The 21,355-nt window shown below is 65.4% G+C and overlaps 3 protein-coding genes across 3 annotated transcripts; 2 read left to right on the top strand and 1 right to left on the bottom strand.

Moving 5' to 3' along the window:
- Window positions 1-618: 618 nt before the first annotated feature.
- On the top strand, window positions 619-3,494 carry OCEL1 (occludin/ELL domain containing 1). Its single transcript, XM_069790523.1, has 5 exons — window positions 619-698; window positions 1,281-1,996; window positions 2,172-2,343; window positions 2,728-2,778; window positions 2,950-3,494. The coding sequence occupies exons 2-5, from the start codon at window positions 1,482-1,484 to the stop codon at window positions 3,067-3,069; spliced, it is 858 nt and encodes a 285-aa protein (XP_069646624.1). The 5' UTR covers window positions 619-698; window positions 1,281-1,481; the 3' UTR covers window positions 3,070-3,494.
- Window positions 3,495-3,810: 316 nt separating this feature from the next.
- Window positions 3,811-11,349, top strand: OCLN (occludin). The gene is made up of 9 exons (XM_069790521.1): window positions 3,811-3,950; window positions 4,975-5,020; window positions 5,424-6,141; window positions 7,361-7,519; window positions 9,944-10,107; window positions 10,216-10,404; window positions 10,488-10,659; window positions 10,947-10,988; window positions 11,149-11,349. The coding sequence occupies exons 3-9, from the start codon at window positions 5,443-5,445 to the stop codon at window positions 11,248-11,250; spliced, it is 1,527 nt and encodes a 508-aa protein (XP_069646622.1). The 5' UTR covers window positions 3,811-3,950; window positions 4,975-5,020; window positions 5,424-5,442; the 3' UTR covers window positions 11,251-11,349.
- Window positions 11,350-12,569: 1,220 nt separating this feature from the next.
- On the bottom strand, window positions 12,570-20,601 carry NR2F6 (nuclear receptor subfamily 2 group F member 6). Its single transcript, XM_069790522.1, has 4 exons — window positions 20,160-20,601; window positions 16,684-16,778; window positions 14,781-15,305; window positions 12,570-14,243 (listed from the first exon to the last, which is right to left on the bottom strand). The coding sequence occupies exons 1-4, from the start codon at window positions 20,423-20,425 to the stop codon at window positions 13,969-13,971; spliced, it is 1,161 nt and encodes a 386-aa protein (XP_069646623.1). The 5' UTR covers window positions 20,426-20,601; the 3' UTR covers window positions 12,570-13,968.
- Window positions 20,602-21,355: the final 754 nt, after the last annotated feature.

Here is a 21,355-nt window from a genome sequence, read left to right as displayed (position 1 = left end):
CTCATGGCAGCGGGACCCCTGCCCGGCGGGAGGGGTGGGATGGGGTCCTGGGTTGGGGGTGGTGGTGAGGGGTGGGGGGATGCTCTTGGGGGGGATCTTTGCAGCGCCCCTCACTGCAGAGGCTCCCCCCCATCCCAGGAACCTTGCAGGGGGAGGATGGGGCTGACATGGGGGCTTCAAACCCCCCGGGGGGGGACACTGAGAGGGCTGGGAGCTTGCAGCCCCCCCCACTTGCTGACACTGGGGTAGGTTTGGGGGGCTCATAGCAGTGGAATGGGGGGGGGTGATGGGGCTGGGCTCAGAGCATCATTGGCCGTGCTGGGGTACCTGGGCTCCCCATACGCAGCCCCGGGATGTTGGTGCTGCTCAAAAAGCAAAGCCAAAAATTTTGCAAAGCCAAAACCAGGGTCTGGTGCTGGGGCCCTGCAGAAGGCGGGTGCAGAATGCGGCCCCCAGCGGGCACCGGGCAGGGTGGAGGTTGTGTGGGAGCCAGGGTGGGAGGCTGGGGTGGGCAGTGGCCGGATCCTGCCCACGCAGGGCCCCGTGCCACGCTTCGGGGCGGCGCGGCGCTGTTAATATTTAACTGCTGGTGCCTGGCGGCAGTGGTGGCGGGCGGTGGTGGGCATTGGTGGTGGTGGGCAGCGGCTGAGGGACGTCGTGGTGAGCCCCAGGACCGTGTCCCACCATGAGACGGGCAGGTAACGCCGTTGGCAGGGGCTCAGGGGCTGGACGCTGTCCTGCAGGGGCTGGCATGGGGACAGGGGGGACGACACGGAGCTCGGGAGTGACACAGCAGGGCTGGTCCGCTTGACACGAGTCCAGCAGCATCTTGCGGGGTCCTTGGTGGTCGTGGGGATGGCTGGAAGCGATGCAGTGGGGACCCTTCCTTTCCTCCTGCCCAGAGGGGCTCCAGCTGGTCCCTGCTCCCACCCAGCCTGGGTACTGGGAGCACCAGTGGGTGCTTTCCCACTCACCCATGGGCATTTCCAGCCCAGGCTGTGGGGAACCAGGATGGGGTGGCAGCCATGCACCAGGAGCAGCTCACAGTGGGGAGGTGACATCCCAGGGCACAGTCAGAGCTCACGGCCGGGTCCCCACGTCAGTGGCCACTCGTAAATCCCTGGCGAGCGATGGGGAAGGAAGGTGGCTCGGGGCCAGGCTGCATGTGTGCCCCGTGGGGGAAACTGAGGCACGCAAAAAGGGCTGGTAGCACTGTGACCTGTGTCTGCTTGCCGTGGGGTTTGCTCCCATCCCTGCTCATCTTGGGGCTTCTCCTCCAGTGGGGCTCAGCCCGGAGGTGGGGAAGCGAAGCAGCCGCCGGATGCACCCAGGGGACCCCCGTCACCCCGAAGCCGCCACGAGCCAACGGCCGAGCCCATCTGTCCCACCAGAGAGCTGGGGCTGCCGGGTATGGAGCTGGGTGTGGGGGGGTGCTGGACCCCCAGGCTGGGCTGGAGGTGTTCGGCCCCCACTTTGCCTCCATGAAGTCCTGGCCAGGGGGGGCGGCTGGAGGCAGCTGGCCTGGCCTGGCTCCTCACTGCCATCCTCCTGGGGCTGTGCCACGGCCCCCTCCTCACCGGCATCTGCCGCTTGGCCGAGGATGCATGCAGCCGCTCTCATCTTCCTCTTCCTCACGGCACTGCTCTGCCTGGCCGGCAGCCTCCCGTCCCTCTGGCTGTGGAGGTGCAAGGTGGTCTGGAAGCACCCGGAGGTCTCCGGGGGTCCCACCGTCTCCAGGAGCGGGGACAGCCCCGATGGTCCTCCCCACCCCGTGCCCCCCCGGTATAGTGTGGGGGTCGTGCAGCCTCACACCCCTCCTTTACCTCCTGAAGCCTCCGCCAGCCCGAGCCAGGCGCGTCGTCTTCGAGGACGAGGTGATGCCATCGGGGAGACCCTCAGGGAGGGTCCCCACTGCCGAGGAGGGCAAGAAGCCGGGGGCCAGGTCCGTCCCCCCGGGGCTGGCACCCCGACCACGTGCTGTCCCAGACTACGTAGCGTAAGTGACTCCCGTGGGGATGGGGACGGCCACAGGATGGGGTATCACAGAACCCCAGGGACCCCCGACACCCAACCGAGAGGGTCCTGCCCCCCTGGGCGTGCGGGCAGCGCCACAGGCAGCACCCGGGCTCTCCCTCCCGCACCCTGAGCCTCATGGCCTCGTGGCGGTGCAGAAAGTACCCGGCGATCCGGAGCCCCCGGCAGCGGGAGGGCTACAAGGGCGTCTTCCAGGACCAGCTGGCGGAATACACGGAGCTGCTCGGGGAGGTCCGCACCGCACGGCAGAGGCTCGGGGAGATGGAGGCGGCGATGGGCCAGCTGCCCCGGCACACCATGAGCAGGATGGTGGGTCCCTTGGTGGGCACCGGCTGTGGGCACCATGTGTCTTGCGAGCAGGGTTGGGTGTGATGAGTTGGGCAGTCTCTGCAGGGACTGGGGATGAGCCTGGGGACCTGCAGCGGGTGGGGGGGGACAGGAGGGGACGTGCAGACACCCAGGATTCTGCAGCTGCGAGACATGAGCCGTGCTCAAAGTCATCGGGCAGCTGCTAGAAAATTAACAAGCATTTCTCGGCTACACCCTGGGAGAGGTTTTCACTCCGTGGCATGAAGGATGGCTGGCTGCCCTGGAGCCCCCTCCTGTGCTCATTAGCTCCAGCTGCCTCATTAGGGCTGTGCTCAGCCAGGCTGAGCCCCCCGGGGTTCCAGGACATGTCTTTCTGGCCCGCAGGATGGGAGCAAGGTGGCCCACGTCTGGCATGAATATGTGAGGAAGAAAAGGGTGAGCAGGGGAAGGGCTCAGGTTCTGCTCCCTGTGCTGGGAGGCTGCAAGCCCACGGCCTCCCCACAGTGCCTCTCCCCCCTCCCCAACGCTTGGGGGGGTCCCCAGGGCACCGCAGGACCCCGGTGCCGTGGCAGGGTTCCTCCCAGCTGAGCACGGTGCGGCTGGCAGGATTCGGCCTTCCTGGAGAAGCAGCAGCGCTGCGAATACCTGAAGAAGAAGCTGACGCACATCAAGGCGCGGATCCAGGAGTACGACCGCGACGCCCGCGACAGCGCCGTCTATTTCTGAGCCTGCGCACCGGCCGGTACCGACGCCGTGGGACGATGACCCCAGGGGGGACCCCAGGGGAGACCCCAGGGGCTGGGTGCTGGGGAGGGGGTGGCGATGCTGCGGGGATGCAGCCAGAGCCCACCCAGCCATTGCACCCACCCGGGGAACGGAGAACAAACCCACAGGCTCCTCGTGCCGCTGGTTTTGGGGTCCTCTGGGTGCTCTGCGTCCCAGGGAGCCTCCTGGGTCTGGGGTCCCCTGGGAGCTGCCCTGGGCGCTGGGTGGGTGCTGCCTGTCCCCGCGTGGGAGCCAAGCCCTGGCTGTGCCCCCACGTTACCCCATGTGAATTGGGGGGGCGGGGGGGCACCCACCCCGGGGCAGTGGGTGCTACTGCTGCAGAAGTGGCCAGAACTGGTTTTAATAAAACACGGTGATGGTTTTTTTTTGAGGGGGGGGTCTTAATGCGCACCCTGGGGCAGCCAGCGAACGCGTCCCACCCCAGCACCCGTGGGACCCTCCCGTCCCCAGGAAAACAAGGCGGGGGGGGGGGGTGCTGGGGAGGGGGCAGAGCAGACCCCCAACTCCAAAACCCTTCGGGACCCCAGCCGGGGGGTGCCCCCCCCGCGGCCCCTAATTCCCCCCCACCCCCGTGCAATTTAACCGACCTCCCCCCGGAGGCACCGGGACGGAGCCGCCCGGGCTGCGGCGCTGAAAGCCGGCGGTGGGAGGGGGGGGGGGCCCGCTCTCCGCCCCCCCCGTCCGCCTCCGCCATCCCACCCCTCCCCGGAGGCGGAAACCGGGGCCGGGCCGGGGCCGGTCTCCAGCAGCGCCCGGCCGCCGCCGTGCCGCCGATCCCGGCTGCCATTTTAAGGTGAACAAAGAGGCGGAGGTGCGGGCAGGTGAGTGGCTCCGTGGCGGACGGGACACCACCCCACCCGGTACCGGTACCGGCGGGCGAGCGAGCTCCCGGTACGGGAGGGTGCACTGGGGGTCCCCGTTCCCCGCCGCGCACGGGGAGGGGGGGGTCTGTCTTTCCTCGCCGCCCCTGCGCGCACCGCGGTCCCCATCGGTACCGGGGTCCCCACCGGTACTGGGCTCTCCACCGGCGCCGGGGTCCCCACCGGGGTCCCTACTGGTACCAGTACCGGGGTCCCCACCGACGCCGGGGTCCCCACCGGCACCGGGATCCCCACCGGCACGGGTGCTCCCGGAGCCGGAGCCCCGGCAGGTGGAAGGGGAGAGGCGGCAGTTTCTCCCGGGGGAGCGGGGCCGGGGGTCCCTCTGCCCACCCGGTGCCCCCGCAGCGGGGAAGGGACCCCCGGAGCCCCCGGTCCCGTGTCCTCCCCGCCGGTACCGGGGTGCTCCAGGTGGCTGTGCCCGGGTTACGGCTCCGGGAGCCTGAGACCCCCAGCCCCGCTCGGGGGGGCGGGGGGGGTCCCCGGTGCTGCCATTGCCCCGGTGGCCCCTCAGGTGGGGGTTCCCGCTGGGGCAGGGGGGGTCAGACCGTGGCCCCGGGGGTTAATCTGACTGGGACCCCCTGAAGCAGGGGGGGGCGTTTGGCTTGGGCACCCCAGGGACGTGCTGCCCCAGACCCCCCCCCAGGACGGCGGCTGCACCCCAGACCCCTGGTGCCCACCCTTGCTGCAGGTCAAGGGGTGCCAACCCCCCCGTAGACCCCCACCCCAAGGGCCTGATCCTGCCCGCTGAGCCCTGGCACCGCCGGGAGCGGGCGGCCAGGTTGGGTTTCCCACGAGGGTTCAGGTTTCCCTTGCGCTGCTCCCCGCTCCGTGATGGGGGTCTCCGTGCTGGGGGGGCATCTCTGCGTCAGTTTTGAAAAAAACAAATTTTTGAAACCCAATTTGCCACTTTGCACTGGGGTTGCTAATGTGCCCTGTGTTGTTATTCTTTTTTTTTTAAATCCAGCCAGATCTGCTTACAGAGGAACCCTCGGGGTTAGCACTAGCCTTGGGTAAGAGGTTTTCTGTTTTAATTAGAATTTAAACAATCCAATTCATTCAGGTGGTGTCTGGTGGCCGTGGCTGGGGGGGCCAGGGAGGTCTGGCATGGCAGGGTCTCGTGCGTGGGGCAGGGCTGGGATGTGACCTGGCAGCTTTTGCTGGGAGATGCTCAGTGAGTCACTTCTCCCCGTGCCTCAGTTTCCCCATGAGCGGCGGTGACTCTGGTGGCGTGGTGCTGGGCACGGGCGGGCGGTTGTTGACGGTGCTGTCGGGCTGGTGACGGGAGACCAAAGTCCTTGCTGGGCGCGCGGAGACGTAGAAACCCGGCAGTGCCGCCTTGCGCGGCGGCAGTGCTGGCACCTGCACCTCCTGGTGCACGATCAGCTCCGACGGCTCCATCCATCTCCCCGCCAGGCTCTCCACTGCCACCACCATGTTCAGCAAGAAGTCCTACGACGGCCCCCCTGGGGGCTATGGCCCCCCCACGGGCTACGGTCCGCCCGCAGGCGATTATGGCTACGACTACGGTGCCCGCTCGCCCCCGCCGGGCTCCTACTACATCGAGGACGTGCCACAGCACTTCTACAAGTGGACCTCGCCGCCTGGCGTGGTGAGGATCTTGGAGGCCATCGTCATCCTCCTCTGCATCGCCATCTTCGCCTGCGTGGCCTCCACCCTGGCCTGGGAGTACGGCTACGGCTTTGGGGGGGTTTATGGCAACGGGCTGGGGGGCTACTATGGCTCCGGCTACTATGGCAGTGGGCTGAACTACGGCTACGGTTACGGGGGCTACTACGGTGGGGTCACCAACCCGCGGGCGGCCAACGGCTTCATGATCGCCGTAGCCGTGCTCTGCTTCCTGGCCCAGCTGGGGCTCTTCGTTGCCAGCGTCAGCAAGTCGAGCGGCTCTCGCTCCCGTCGATTCTACCTGGTGGTCATCGTGGTCTCCGCCGTGCTAGCCTTCATCATGCTCATCGCCTCCATCGTCTACATCGTGGGCGTCAACCCCCAGGCGCAGATGACCGGCAGCTACTACTACAACCCCTTGCTGACCATGTGCAGCCAGATATACAGCAGCAACAACTACCTGAACCAGTACCTCTACCACTACTGCACCGTGGACCCCCAGGAGGTGAGGGTGCACGCCAGACCCCCCCCGCCCGCCCCGAGCCAAACCAGCAGCGCAAACCCCTTGCTCTGCTTCAAACGTGATGCTGAGCAAGGGCAGTGCGGGAGGGAGAGCATCGGCGACCACGCGTCCTGCCCTTGGGATGGATGTGCAGCGCCAGGTCCCCGGCCAGCCGGGGTTTTCCCCTCCGTCTTTAATTTTTTGGGTGGTACCGGTCACCGTTTCGTGCCTGTGGAGGGCAGGGGGTGGCTGCTGGTGCCGGATCCCAGCCCGGCTGTTTGCCGGAGTGAGCTGGGGCTCCGGGAGGAACTGGGGTGAGCCGGCTGCTCGTGCTGGGAAGTTTCGGGGGGGAGGGGATGGGCTGTCGTCCCAGCACAGACCCGGTTTCTGGTACTTTGGTCTCCCCGGTCGTAAAAGTATTTGAACAAGACTGGGGCCGGGGCGGGCTGCATGTGCCAGGCTGGGTGCAGGGTCAGGGTGCCAGCTGGGTGCCAGCTCTCCCCAAGCACCCATGATGCTGCCAGCCTGGCTCGGTAGCCCAACAGGTCAGTGGGGCAGCGAGAGCCCTCAAAACAAAGTTCATCAGCCCCAGTTTCGGCTGAGGCCAGTGGGGAACCTGCGTGGCACATGGGCTGGGACTGGCGTTGCCGGTTCCCATCCGGCTGGGCTGGCCGTGCCGCATTCCTGTGCCCTGAGCGGGGGGAGCTGCGGCACCCGTGCTGCTCCTGCTCCATGCAAAGGCCAAGCGTGGCCTAATTCGTCCTCACCTGGCCCCAGTTTCAGTGCAGCTGCAGGGATCTGGCTCATGGGAAACCATCCGGGCAGGGACCCGGCTGCGCAGTGTGGGAGCTGGCCCATGGTCGAGCTGGCAGTGGGGTTGGGGTGCTGCACACAGATGCTGGAGGGTGCCAGCTCCCTGCTGCTCCCTGAGCCCCAAACTTGTCCTGTCCCTGTGGGAAAATCAAACACCCTCCCCATTGCTTGAGCTGGCCCCAAAATCTCTTGAACCCCTAATGGGCTCCATCCTGACTGCCCGGGCATGGGGGGGGCCAGCCTCTCTCCCTCTGCCTTGGCGGGGGGTCCAACATCAGGAGGATTTTGGGATGAGGGGAGCAATTCCCGGTCAGCCCAGGGAGGTGCGGGGTACCTGGACCCCCAGGATGGGGTCTTTGCAGCCCCACAGGACACCCACCTTGAGAGCCCCCTCCCTCTGCCCTCCCAGGCCGTGGCCATCGTCTGCGGGTTCCTCATCGTCATTCTACTCTGCCTCATCTGCTTCTTTGCTCACAAGACGCGGAGCAAAATCTGGAAGTATGGGAAACCAAACATCTACTGGGACAAGATGCCGGTGGTCCAGGAGGGTCCCAACGTGGAGGAGTGGGTGAGTCTGAGCGTGGGCTGGGGGTGCCGGTGGGCACCCAGGGCTGGGGGGGTCTTCCACCGCCTCCCCCCGAGCATCCTCCCTGCCTGTTCTTGATCAGCAGGGCTGGACGTGCCCGAGGCAGCGCTGGGTCGGGATGTGCCGGCATGAGCACAGGGGCTGCGTGGGGACCCTGGGGCTTCTCCCGGCACCGGGGCTGTGCCAAATCTGGCCACGACTTTGTGCCAGGACCCTCTTTCTCCCTGGCTTGTGCCATGCCGGTGCCTGGTCCCAGCGTGTTTGCACACCACAGCAGGCAGCTCCCGGGGTGCGGTGTTATTGCCACCGGTGCGACGCGGTGCCCGGTGCTCACCGGGTCCCTCCCTGTCACCCCATTTAGGCACTGTGTTTTTTCCCAGCTGGTACCATTCCCCGGCACTGTGAGGCTTTGCACAGGGTGCTGGGCTGGGCGAGCTGGTCTCAAGCTCCCTGAAAGACAAACAGGGTGGGATCTGATGGGCCGGGTGCCAGAACAACGCCGAGGCTCTGGCTCCTCTCCCCTTCGCTTGCCCCATGCTTGGGGAAGCCGGCCATGAGACGTTGCCCATTGACACCGTTTGGTTTCAATCTTGGCAATGATTAACTCGGCTCTGCGGGGCTGTGCCACCCCACTGCCGTGGAGGGAGACAGGGGCTTTGCAGCAACCAAACCGGCACCATTTGGGCTTCGAATGAGCCTGTGTCCCTTGGGTGAGGGATGCTGGGGAGCCCCCCGCTGCCACTCAGCCCCCTCGGCCCCAGGGAGATGCTGGTCCCAGCCTGGTTCCACTGCGTGCCGGGACGTGCCCTGTCCTGTCCCTTACTCTGCAGCTCCCCGAGCTGGTGTCTCCGTGGGAGCCGGTGCCTGGGGATGGTGTGGGAATTCTGCAGCATCCCATGGGGAAGGAGCCTTTGAAATCTGCCCCTGCCCTGGAGCGTGGCTCTTGGGGTGCTGCCGTGCCCCGGCCGAGGAGGGGCTGCCCAGGCCCCCGTAGGAGCTGGGACAGCGGGCAGCAATGGACCGCTGCATGGGCAGGAGCTGCATCCCTGTCCCTGTCACCGTCCCCATCCCATCCTCATCCCCATCCCTGTGAGGCCGGGGTCCCCACTGGAGCCTGGGACCTTATCCCAAACCTTCAGTGCAAACCCAGAGTCGAGCACAACAGTTGCTCTCAAGCCCCAGAAAGCTCGGCTCTGCTCCGTGCGCGTTTCCCCATGCCTCGCTCTGTGTGTAGGTCTAATATTTATTTTTCATTTTGCAGAAATACCTTTGTTCTCCTTTATTTATTTTTGTTAAAAGTCCCTCCCTTGCAAAGCATTTCCTGGCTCGCTGGGGGCTGGGCTGCCTGGGGCACGGGGGCACCCGGGCTCCCCCTTGCCCTCACCTGCCCCTTGGGGGGGTCCCCGCTCTGCCGGGTGCCACCATCCCAGCCGGGTGGGCTCACCCACGGGTGACACGTCCCCGCTCGGTGGGGATGCAGCCGTGGGGAGGTACCGGGGTGTGAAACCCTCCTGGGACGTCTTGTTCCCTGTTTACAGTCCTGACTGAGATAAACGGGTGACCTTCGAGCGGGCGTGAGCTGCCGGGTGCCGCTGCCTCCGTCCCGATGCGGCATGGGGACGTGGCTGTCCCCATGCTGGTGGCTGCTGGTGGCCGTCTCACCTGGTAGCCCCGTCAGGCAGAGCGGGGCCGAGAGTGGCCCCCAATTAACCGCGTCTTCGTTAGTCAGGGCGGGAAAAGTGCTGGAGGAAGTCGCTCCGCCGGCCGGAGCTCGCAGCTGACTTCCCCAGGGTCACCATCCCGGGGAAGGGACCGGCTTCCGACAGAAACAACCCACAAAGGCCAGGAAGGAAGGGGGAGGGAGGGACAGTCGGACGCCCCACGTCCTCCTTGAGGAGCCTTGGCCGTGCCGGGGCAGCAGCGAGGGTCTGGGGGTGGGCGATGCTGGACGGGGCGACTGTGCAGCCCCTGGCAAAGCCTGAAGGGGGGGTATCACCCTGGGGTTGCAGAGCAGGGTGCCAGGACCCCCCAAGCTGTGTGTCCATCTGTGCTTGTCTCCCAGTGGGACCCCCATGGTGCCTCTCCGCAGGGCGATGTTGCCCACTGGGGTCTGTGGGCCCTTCTCTGGGGCACATGCTGCAGCCTCCCCCCTCCCCAAACGCTGCTCTGCCCGACCGGGGGCCCCCATCCCTTGTCCCCCCTGTCCTGTTCTTCATAGCCATGCGGGACACCCCACTGCAGCTCTGCTGGGACCCCCAGGCAGGATTGCAGCGGCTACTCCGGGGTGTCTCCAGCCCCGTGGGATGGAGACCAGTGTCCCCATGTGCCACGGTCCATGCTCCGCTCGAGGGTGGGCGAGTGTCCCCACTGTCCCAGCACACGGCTGAGCGCCTCTTCCTACTCCAGGTGAAGAACGTGGCGGATGGGGCCAGCATGCAGGACGAGATGGCCACGCTTGCCTACTCGGAGAAGCCGACGAGCCCCATCGCTGCGCCGCCCTACAGCCCTCCCTCCTACAGCTACCCCCCCCAGAACGGGTACTACCCCTCGGGGACCTACAGCAGCCGGGGGTGAGTGGCCAGGCAGGGGTGGAAGGGCTCGGAGCGGAGAGGGGGGGACCCTGGGCACCCGTTTCCCCCGCCATGCCGAGCTGGCTGACGTTCCCGCATCCCCTGCAGTGACCAGCCGGATCGGGTGGTCAGCCCCAGCCTGGCGGAGGAGAAGGCGCGGGAGCAGCCCTCCAAGCCCCCCGCTCGCCGTGGCCGCCGGCGCCGGCGCAACCCTGAGCTGGACGAGTCGCAGTATGAGACCGACTACACCACGGCCGTGGAGTCCGGCGATGAGCGGGACCAGGACCAGTGGGCCAGGTAAGGGACGGGGGGGGACCCTTGGAAGCCCCCAAGCACCCAGAGCCACCTCTCTGGGGCCTGACCCTGCCCCTCTCCCACAGCCTCTACCCCCCCATCACCTCGGACGGCACCCGCCAGAAATACAAGCAGGAGTTTGACACGGACCTGAAGCGCTACAAGCAGCTCTGCGCTGAGATGGACGGCGTCAACGACCGCCTCAACCAGCTCAGCAAACAGCTCGACAGCATCTCCGAGGACAGTCCCAAGTACCAGGTCAGGGCTCTCCGGGAGCTGTGGGACCACTGGGATGCTGAGGGACGCGGGGGGATGGATGCTGCGGTGGGGTCAGGGATGGGTGCTGCAGGGTCTCGTGATGCTGCAGGGCATCGGGGATGGATGTTGTGGTGGATCAGGAATAGATGCTGTGGGGACTCAGGATGCTGCAGGGCATCGGGGATGCTGCAGGGCAGCACTTGTCCCCGTGGGGTGCCCACCTGTGTGGCCCCCAGCCATGGTGCCCACCGGTTGTGACACCCCCTCCCACCCCCTTCCCTTCGCAGGACGTCGCAGAAGAGTACAACAGGCTGAAGGATCTAAAGCGGGTGAGTGTGCGGAGCGCGGCCGGTCTCAGTTTCCAGCTGAAGTGGGGCTGGGTTGGTGTGATGTAGCTGGGGGAGGTGGAAACGGTACCCACTGCCCCCCCAGCTGCAGCCCCCTCCCCAGGGCCCGTGCAGCTGAGGCGGGTCCTGTGCTGCCTTTCAGAGCCCCGACTACCAGACAAAGAAGCTGGAGACCAAAACCCTGCGCAACAAACTCTTCCACATCAAGCGGATGGTGAGCGACTACGACAAGGTGCGGGGGTAGCCTGTGCCCACCCCCCCCCCACCATGGCAAGATGGGCACGAGGGGCTCCCTGCTCCTCACCCACTCCTCCAAAGACTTTGGTGCGTTTTGTACCTTTGTTTGTGTAAAAAAAAACCCCAAACCCAAGATTCAAAGCCACCCCGTGATGTCAGTGCCAAGGGTGTGGGGCCAGAGGGGGCTGCTGGAGCGAGGGCTCCCTGTGCCTTCCTATCCTGCATCCCTTCCCGCTGCTGTAAATATATTTGGGGAGAGTCCACAGCCCCCGGCTGACCCTGCCGGCCCTGAGGTTGGGGTACCAAACCGTGGCTGCAGCCCGGTGCTGGCAGGGATGTGCTGCTCGGGTTGGACGGGGCAGAGCATCCCTTGGCCGTGCAGAGCCCTACATCCCCCCGAGCCCCCACGGCTGCCCTTGGGGGAGCAGCCCTGGGCCAGGGGTGATATTTTTTAAGGAACTGGCTGAAACTGTGTAATTTTTTTTTTTTTAAAGAAATAAACTGTATCTATTGATTTTAAAGCAGTGCTGATGTGAAAGGGGCCACTGCGGAGCTGTGCATGGGAGCGGTACCTCTGGTAGGTGGGTGCCCCGGGCTGGATGCGGGGGCTGTCTGTGTACACGGTCACCCTGGCACAGCCCTGGCGCTTCCCGGTGCCCGTGGAGCCGACATCCTGGTGGGGCCGCACAGATCCTGCCCCAAGCCCTGAGTGCGATGGGTGCTGCGTGGATCCTGCACCCCCACCCCTGCATGTGCTGTGGGGAGCAGCTGCAGTTCCCCAAAGCAGGCCCCCGAGCCCTGCCCCGGGCTGCAGCAGCCCCTATGCTGCCCAGACCCCACACCGGGACCCCCCCCGCATTCCCCTCTCCCCAAGGCTGGTCCAGCCACCGATGCAGCCCAGACACCCCAGCATCCCATGCATGCAGGACAAACACAGCACCCCACACCCAGCTCCTTCATGATGGGGGGACCCCCAAACCCCCTTATCTTGGGAGGGGGGACCCCAACTCCCCCCCCCTCCAAAGACCAGGTACTAACCTCTGTGCTGGCTCCTGCTGCCCTTCATGCTGCTGATCCTTTCCCTAGCAGACCGCAGGCAACACAATTTATTCCCGAGGGACCTGCCCTGTGTTGAAGAACATCACCCAGGCCCCCCCCAAATCTCCAGGATTTCCAAAACCCATCCAATTTTAGATACCTTATAGGGGATTAATTTTTTTTGGAACACTATCTCCCATTCTGCTTCATCTGCCCCCTCACCCCAGGGTGGGCTTCAGCATCACTGCAGGATAAGCCCCTTTCCCTACTCACAGCAGATCCCTGGCATTGTAAGAAACATCTTTTATTGACTTCAGTTAATTTGTTTAGTATCATTGAACAAGGATTATATTTTCAGTGAATCAATCTAAATGACAAATCCCCGGCTAATCCTGCCTCCGTCTGTTTGCATGGTGGATACCCCTGAGAAGCAGAGCCCGGGGGGGGAGGCCATGGGGCATCCCCCATCCCTCTGAGGTGGCTCTGCCCCCCCTCCCCATGTGCCCCTTCATCCAGCACAGCTCAGCCCTGGGGACAAGGACCTCCCCCCCCCCCCCAGCAGCATCACCTCTTCCCAGCCTGATTTTGGTCCCCCCCAACATATCCTCTCTCCCCCAAACCTAGCTTTAAAAAAAAAAAAATGAGGCACAGGAACATAGCGAGCATGGGGAGGGGGATCCTGGCACCCATCTGCCCCAGTGTGGGGATGGTGATGGGTGCTGGATCTGGCCTGGGGTGGGGCAAAGCACCAAGTGAGGCAGCGGGGAACAAGCCCAGGGGAGAAGGGCTGGGCTGGATGCTGTGCAGCACCCAAAAAGGACCACTTGGTTTGCACCCGTGCATGGCCCCAGTCAGCCACCTGTGTACCCCCATCTCCTCCCCTGTACCCCCATTCCCTCCTGTGAACCCCCATCCCCTCCCGTGTACCCCTCCCCATGTCCCGACAGTGGAGATGCTTCAGTGGAAAGTGCAGGGAGGGGGGGCTGGGACCAGGCACGGATGAGCCCAGTCCCCAAAAAAGGGGCTGCTCCAAGCTTGACCCTTCAGTCCTTGAGGCTGGATACGGCCCGAGCAGGCAGGGGCAGCCCCTGGGCAGGGCACAAAGGGGCTTCAAATGACCCTTTTTCCACGACTGCCAGGACTGAGGAAGGGGGCAGAGGCAGCAGGACCCCCCAGAGAAGGGCTCTGCACGGCCAGGGGCCCCCCCACATCCCAGCCTGGCTGGTCCCACCTCCCATCACCTCCTGTCCAAGCCTCTGCCATCTGAAATTCAGATTTGGAGGGGCAGCCAGAGGACAGCGTCCCCCTCCCCAGGCTCCAGTCCGGCTCCGACACCGGGACAGAGCGAGGGACCAGCCCCGGGGATGCTCTGAGGTCCCCGGAGGAGACCGGGGCGGCCAGGGATCTCCGCTTCAGGGGGGTACAGGAATGTTCAGCGTCCAGCAGTGGCGGCACGGCCAGTACCTTCGGGGTTAGGAGGATAATGCCGCGACCCCACTGCTTTCAGGGGGAGCAGCCCCCACTGCTGTGGCGGACGGACGAGCTACAAGACGGCTGCGGGGCGGGGGGGGTCGGTGCAGTTCGGGGCTCCCCGGGGACGGTACCGTCTCAGGGTGCTGGAGGGAATCCAGGTCTGGCTGCTGGGGGTCGCTGGGGTGTCCCCAGTGGGGGGGAGAGGCTCTGTCCCCTACTGCCCCGTCCCGTAGGGCCAGTTGAAGGTGCTCCCGGACAGCAGCATGTCCCTGATTAGTGTTTCGATGGGCGTCTTCCCCACCAGCCTCATGAAGAAGAGCTGGGAGATGAGGGCGGCCGGCACGGCTCGCAGAGCCGGCAGCCGCAGCAGGAGCCGGCCGAAGCGCTGGGGCTGCGAGGGGTACTGCGAGCGCACGTACTCGGTGAGGGCCACCTGCGCCTTCTCCTGCAAGCTCTCCACGTGCGCCGGGTCCGAGAGGCCGCAGGCGTCTACGAGAGGGATGGGATGGAGAGGGATCATTGGTTGGAGCCCCCCATATCCCCAGTGAGCCCCCCCTCCTCCTTAACCAGCTGCCACGGCCACACTCCTCGCTGAATTAGGGCATGCACCTGGCTGCAGCACAGTGCAAGAGCACGGCTTGGACCACTCCGGCTGCAAAGGGCTGCTGCAGGCTTGTTGCTGCCACGAAGGACCAGGCACTTCTGTGGCATTAAATGAGCATAGATGGACCGAGGGACGGGGCTCCCCAAGACCCCCCAGTACATGGCGGGGTATTTGTTTCTGCAGCTCTCATTCCTGTTGCCCCGAGGAAGCTCATCCCTGTACCCAGACGGACAAGCCGGGATGCTGCAAACCACGGTGGAGAAGTGCCAGGGCACGAGGACTCTCTGCCATCTCCCCCAAGAGCCATGCGATGCTCTCTGGACCCCAAAACCCCAGGGAAAGGCGAGGACAGATACTCCTTGGGGGCTCACAACTGCGTGGGGCAGAGATGGGGACAGAGCCCGGTCGCGGCACCAACCTACCCGGCGTGAAGAGCGCGATGGCTTTGAGGCAGCTGTACTCGGCCGAGTCCACCTGGAGCCGGTTGAGCTTCTCCACCTGATCCTGAAAGATGCGGATCTGGTCCATGAAGGAGACGACGCGGTCGGCCGACATGGGGGAGGCGTGGAAGCCGGCGGCGGCCAGCAGCGGGGCCATGTGCAGCGGCAACGCCGACTGTGCCGCGTTGAGGACGAAGAGCTCGCTCCAGCTGAGCCGTAGCAGGGCTACTTGGTCGGAGACAGGCAGCTCAGGGAAAAACGGGATGTTCCGGGCCCATTCCACTGTGCTGAAGAGGAGGCGGGCGGCCAGCTCGCAGATGTTGTCGATGCCCATGACGCTGCCCTGCTGCGCGTACTGCGAGCCGTAGCGGGCGGCGGGGTACGGCTCAGCCCGCAGCAGCTGTGAGATGAGCTCTGACACCGGCTGCCCGTTGAAGTATTCCCCGCTGGGCATGGTGTTGGGACTGGTGCTGGAATGGGTGGGGGGGATCCGGCCCCGCTGCACGGCTAGGGGGAAGGAGAGGAGGTGTCTGCTCACTTCTGCATCCCGCTGCATCCCCCATCCCGCTCCCTCTGCCCCATGCAGGGCGAGGAAGGACAGGGATGCTCCCACCACCCACCCAGCATCCCAGCATCCCCGGCAGGGCCGGATCCTGCCACCCCAGGGGAACAATGGGCGGCTTTCAGGCGCTCGGGGAGAGGGAGGTGGTGCGTGCCGCCCGCTGCGCCCGCCGGCGAGCTGCCTGCGAGAGCTACACTGATCTATTTAGCATCCCGGCGATTCACCAGCAACTCCCAGGCTGCCGGCACTGTGGCTTGGCCATGGTCTCCGACCAGCAGCCGGGCTGGGACAGCATCCGTGTCACCTCCTCCTCTGCAAGGGCCCGGCACAGGAGCGGCTGCAGCTCTGGCCATGCCGTGCCAGACCGGGTGCCCCACCGGCACCACGGCCCCCCCATGCCAGCTGCAGCGGAGCAGGGCAATTGCTACCCAAGGTCATTGCATGGCAGCAATCATTTATTTGCAAATAAAACGTCCATCTTGGAAGCGTCGTTAACCCTGGGGCACTCCCCCTCCTAATTGCATTCAGGGAGAGCCATTTTTCAGCTCCCCCCCTCTCCCATTAGCGCCCACTATTTGCTCAGTCCCTAGTAATTAATTTATGGGCTGTTCATGAGCCACTTAAATGAGAGCTCTAAATCATGCTAAGTGGCAATAATGCCATCTCGACTCCTCTGGAAAGGAGGGAATTACTGTCCTGCTTCCAGTAGCCTTCCCCCCTTGCTCCTTGCATTAATGCCACCTGCCGCCGAGCAGCCCCAGCACCGCGGCAGAGCCCACGCTGAGCCCCGGCACCTCCATCCCCGCGCGTGCCTTGGCACAGCCCCATCCTGCCACGGGGATTTGAGATTTTGGGCTAAACCCTTTGTCCCGTTTGCAGCAGCCTGGTAAGCATTTGGGGTTCACACCCCTGGGTGATGGGGAGTGACCAGAAAGCGGCCAGGAGATTTGCCTGTCTCTGGCAGTGCCGGGAGCCCGTCCCAGCCGACCTCCACCGCGCCTGGGGCGCTGAGGCCATCCGGGCTCCAGGTGTGTCACCTTATCAGCTCAAGGCTCCGGCTTTTCCAAACAAACACCACCTGCGCTGCCGGCACCGAGGGCAATTCAAGGAGAACCAAAAAAAAACCCACAAAAAAAAAAAAAAAACAAAAAACCCAAAGGGGGGGACAAACGGGGGGTTTCGATGCAAACAGGGTTCCCGAAGAGGTGGGAGAGCGCCCGGCTGCAGCGGGAGCAGAGCGGGCACCGGCAGCCCCACGCTGCGGTGGTGGGGTTCACCGGTACCCCGTGGGAACAGTGCCCGTCCCCGCGGCGCCGGCGTTACCTTCCTTCCTCATCCCCACACGGAAACACTTCTTCAGGCGGCAGTACTGGCATTGGTTGCGGTGGTGCTGGTCGATCTGGCAGTCGCGGTTGGACCTGCGGACAGGACCGGGCAGATGAGGTGCCGGGGAAGAGCGACGCGATGTCACCGGGGGGGTTCCTGCACCCCACCGAGCCGCTCCGCCACCCACCTCCTCGCTGCCCTCGGGCAAAACCCTTCGCCTCCGAGCGTGGCCCCCTCCTCACCGGCCGCGGCTGTGCCACGCCGGCCCCCGGCGTGCAGACACAGGCGCTCCCAGGCGGCAACGCAGATGCTATGGAAACAGAGCGATTTCCTACAGCAGGGGCTGCCAGTTTGCCTCACCAGCGATGCCCAGGGCTGGAGGAAAGCTGGAGAGACCCCCGGGGGTGCAGGGCTCCCATCCTCGGGGACACACAGGGACGGGTGCCGGGGAGCGACGCCCCGTGTCCCGGCACGTGGCGGGGGGGAAGCGGCGGAGCAGCCCCCTGGCCTCCCCGCCAGACGTGCGAGGAATTTCAAGGAATTTCAACTATTTCCTACGGGGCCGGGGCTGCCCCCGCGGTGCTGAGCCCGTGACCCCTCGGGCACGAGCGCTTGCCGGCGTCCGTCATGGCGGTGGCACGGCCCCGCATCCTCCACGCTCCGGTCTGGCCTCGACCGGATTCCGCGAGCGTGGCAAAGCAAAACCCGGCGGCTTCGGAGCAGCGGTGCGCGTGCCCCCAGCCCCGGTGCGGGGTCTGCACCGGCCAGAGGGATGCTTTCCCCCCCTGAGAAACCTCAGAACCTGCAAGGGGGTCGTGCCCACCCCCCGGCACACGGGTCCTGCCCTGGGCAAGGAGCCACAGGCACTGGGTAGCCCCTGCACCATGCAGCAGGGTACCGGCCACCACCAAAGCCAGCCGCCGACCTCTACTTCTGCAGCATCGCGGGGAGCGACACGCTGGGACAGGCTGCGGAAGACGTTCCTGAACGGCATCGTTAGCATCCAAACCCCTCAGCCCCAATTCCCAGGGGCCGCTCGTGCTCATGGTCCCCGCGCAGCTGAGGGATGCGGCGGGGCACGGGTGACACCGGGTGCTCGTATCCCACCCGAAGGCTGTCACGGCAAACGGGGAGGAAAAGGGGTTATCAGCAAAACAGCGATAAATTAAGGCATATAAAGCAGCAGCCAGGAAAGCGCAGGCAGGGCTGGGGCACACCGGCATCCGGCAGCAGCTCGGCTCTGCCTGGGAATCCTGACATGAATCTCCTCATCCCTACACGACTCCAGAGGCGAGACAGGCAGGGATTCCCACCGCGCTCAAACCGGAATTAATTCACCCCGAACATCACCACTGTGCTTAGCACATTTTAAAACGTGTTGCTGATAAAAAGTTATTCCAGCGGAGAAGTGATAGCTAATCAAAACGTCAGATTACATCTTCATCAGCTGCCTGCACCGTGGCAGGGGCAAAGCTCCCGGCACCGTGGCCGAACCTGCCGGCAGGGGCCTGGCTGACCCTCACCGTGGCCTCGGGACACCGTCCCCAGAACCGGGAAAACCCAAAAATCATCTCAGCTCCCGCCGGCGGCTCATAGCAAGTTTCCCAACTGATAGGCTGCAGCGACCTGGGAAACTGTGAGAATACAAAAGGCGTATACTGTGCTAATTATGTAATTAGAACATGTAATTATTTAGTGCAAGAACTAAACTGAATCCAACTCACTTTTAATATTCAAATTAGAGCAATCTTGGCTTGATGCTGCTTTTGACTCCTTGAACAAAGCAGATGCCAGGGCTGCCGGGGGAGCATTGTTCCTGGCCCCTCCAACACTTTACTCCCTACTCGGAAAACCAACCAACATTTTTCTATCGCACCAAATCACTTCCCAGCACAAAGGGGGGGAAAAAAACCCCCAAACATCTGAAGTAGGTGCCCAGATACCAGTGACAAGCGCAGGATAAAATCTTCGATGCTCACAGCCTGGGCGAAGCCCCTCCATCACCCCTGCACCTAAGCGGCATCTGGGACGCAGAGTCTGTCCCTCTCCCGGGGAGCCCAGATTTGGCCTTTCCTTTGTTCCAGGAAACTGGAATTTCTCAAAAGCCATATGTATTCGCCATCTTCAAATCATTAATCCCGAGCAGCCGCTCGGCTGAGTCTGCTGATCGGAATCTGCTGATCAGATGGGGAAACTGAGGCAGGGCCAGGGCTGATGCACACGCTGCATCCAGGGCAGGCGACGGGGAGGATGCTGCAGGACCAGGGGCAACGGGAACTGAACCCTGCCCCACGCCGGCAGCTCCAGGGCCCCACTCCACGGCCACGAGCAGCTCGGCTGACGTCAGCCAGGACCTGGCAGCGCCGGTGCCGGGAGCTGCCGGGAGAAGAGATGCTGCGCACGGGGGAGGACGAATCTAGGCCGCCCAAACGAGAGCAAGACGGCTCGGAGATGGTTCCCGCCGCAGGAGCAGCTCTGTCCCTTCCCTTCCCGTGGCATCTCAGCACCACGAGACGAAGCTCGAAGCAGGCGGCCCCCCTTGGGTGGGGAGAAAGCGGGGTGCGGAGTGGGGGGTGTCCTGCTCCCAGCCCGGCTGTGGGGTGCCCACGGCTGGGATGCGGGTGCCATCCTCGCAGCACCCTCACTGGTTTAAGAAACGCCGCTGGAAGCACTTGCACGTGGATCCAGAGCTGTGAGCGAGCCCCTGCATACACGTTTACACCCCTGGGAACAGCCCAGAGCCGGGGGTCCCCGACTCGTGCCAGCCAGCCCGATGCTCGTTTCGAGCCCAACAGAAACTCTAGAGTTATCCGCGGCTCCAAACTTCGCGGGGGTCGTATCCTGGTTCTGCTGGTGGGCCCGGATCTCCTGCAATGCCGGCCCGAGCATGGGGGGCCGGCAGGGGCTGCAGCCCCTCTCCCCGGCATCTCAACCGGATCAGCGCCCGCAGCACACCGGGCTGTTGACACCTCCGGTTAAAATTATACTCGCTGCCGCACTGGTGTTTTCTCCGGGTAGAGCGGCCGTGACCGAAGTGACTCACAACCACGGCGCGTTTTCAGGCATTAGCCTGGAACGGTAATTAATGCCGGAGCAGAGCCCAGCGATGACGAGGGCCCGGACACCGGCTGTGCCCCACGGCCCAGGGGACGAGGCAGCCGGGGCATCCGTCCCTCCTGGGGGGGGCTGGGGACGTGCCGGGCAGAGGGGCCGCTTCTGTGGGGTACGGAGCGCGGAGGGAACCCTGGTGCCGCACCGGGGGACCCCAGGCTGCACCGAGGACGACGGTGCGGCCGCATCGGGCCCCCCCTCCTCCCCGTTAGCGCTGCAGCGGGGCCGGCGTGGAGCTGCACGGGGGCCACTGCAGAACCGCACCGGGGTCACCCTTCGGGCTGCAAATCGGGCCAGGGCTCTGCACCCCCCCACACCCTACCCTACCCCCCCGGCCCCCCCCCGGTTCCCCCGGCCCCTACCTGCAGGTGTAGCTGAGGTTCCTGCGGATGCTGCGCTTGAAGAAGCTCTTGCAGCCCTCGCAGGTGAAGACCCCGTAGTGTTTCCCGCTGGACTTGTCCCCGCACACCACGCAGTCCACCGGGGCACCGGCCCGTTCCTCCTCGCCGTGTTCCGCGTCGCTGCCGCCGCCCGCCGGGGACGCCGCCTCCTCCCCGCCGTTGCCGCCGCCGTTACCGCCGCCGCCGCCGCCGTTGGGCTCGCCCCAACCACCGGCCACCATGGCCATGGCTCCGCGGCCCCGGGGCTCAGCACCGGCCCCGCCGCCGCATGGAGCGGCGCCCGGTCCGCGGCGCCCGGCGCCTCCCGGAACGAGTTGAGCAAGTTTTTTTTTTTTTTTTTTTTTGGGGGGGGGGTGGCGGCCGGTTTGGGATTTTTAGGGGGGGGTTTTGGTTTGGGGGTTTTTTTCCTTTCCCCCCCCCTCCCCTATCCCACGGCTCCCTCCTCCCCCCCCCTCCCCCCTCCCCCCCCGCCCCTACGTTAACGGGGGGGTTCCACGGAAACTTTGCGGCGGCGGGAGCGGGGCGCGGCGCGGAGCATCCCCCCCGCGGGGAGCGGCGGCTCCGGGCGCGGCGGCCGCCCCGGGGCTCGGCCGCATGCGGGGGCCGACCGCCGCTGCCCGCCCCCGGTGGCTCCTCCGCTCCGCGGCACCGGCAGGGAAGGAGGAGGAGGAGGAGGAGAAGAAGGCGGCGCTGCCCCGGCCCGCCCTCGCCCCTACGGGCCCCGCCGCCGCCGCCGCTGCATGCAGCCCGGTCCGGGTCCGGCGGGACCCGCTCCGCCGAGCCCCGGGGCTCTCCCCGCCTCCCGCGAAAGAGCAAAGTTCAGCCGCTGCCGCGGTGGCCGCCCTGGATGCTCCTCCCCGTCCTCCTCCCCTTCCGCTCAGCCGCCCGCCGGGTCCTGCCCCGGCCCCGGCCCCGCCGAACCGGGGGAGGAGGGATGGGGGCAAGGGGGGGAGGAGGAGGAACCGGGCAAGCGGCCCCGCCGCACCGGAGCCGGAGTCGGGAGCCGGAGCCGGGCAGGGCAGAGGCTGGGCGGTACCGTTGGGCCGGTGGTACCGGTTGTGGCGGAACCGGGCACGGTCCCGGTGAGGTTGCCGGGTAGGGGAGGGCGATGCGGTTTGGCAGGAGCCGGTGGTTTGGGCGACCGAGGTGGTTGGCTG

Source organism: Haliaeetus albicilla, chromosome 8, assembly GCF_947461875.1.
Source record: "Haliaeetus albicilla chromosome 8, bHalAlb1.1, whole genome shotgun sequence".
Taxonomy (NCBI): Eukaryota; Metazoa; Chordata; class Aves; order Accipitriformes; family Accipitridae; genus Haliaeetus; species Haliaeetus albicilla.
Note: the sequence above shows the minus strand (reverse complement) of the source record. Positions and strands in the feature narration are given on the sequence as shown.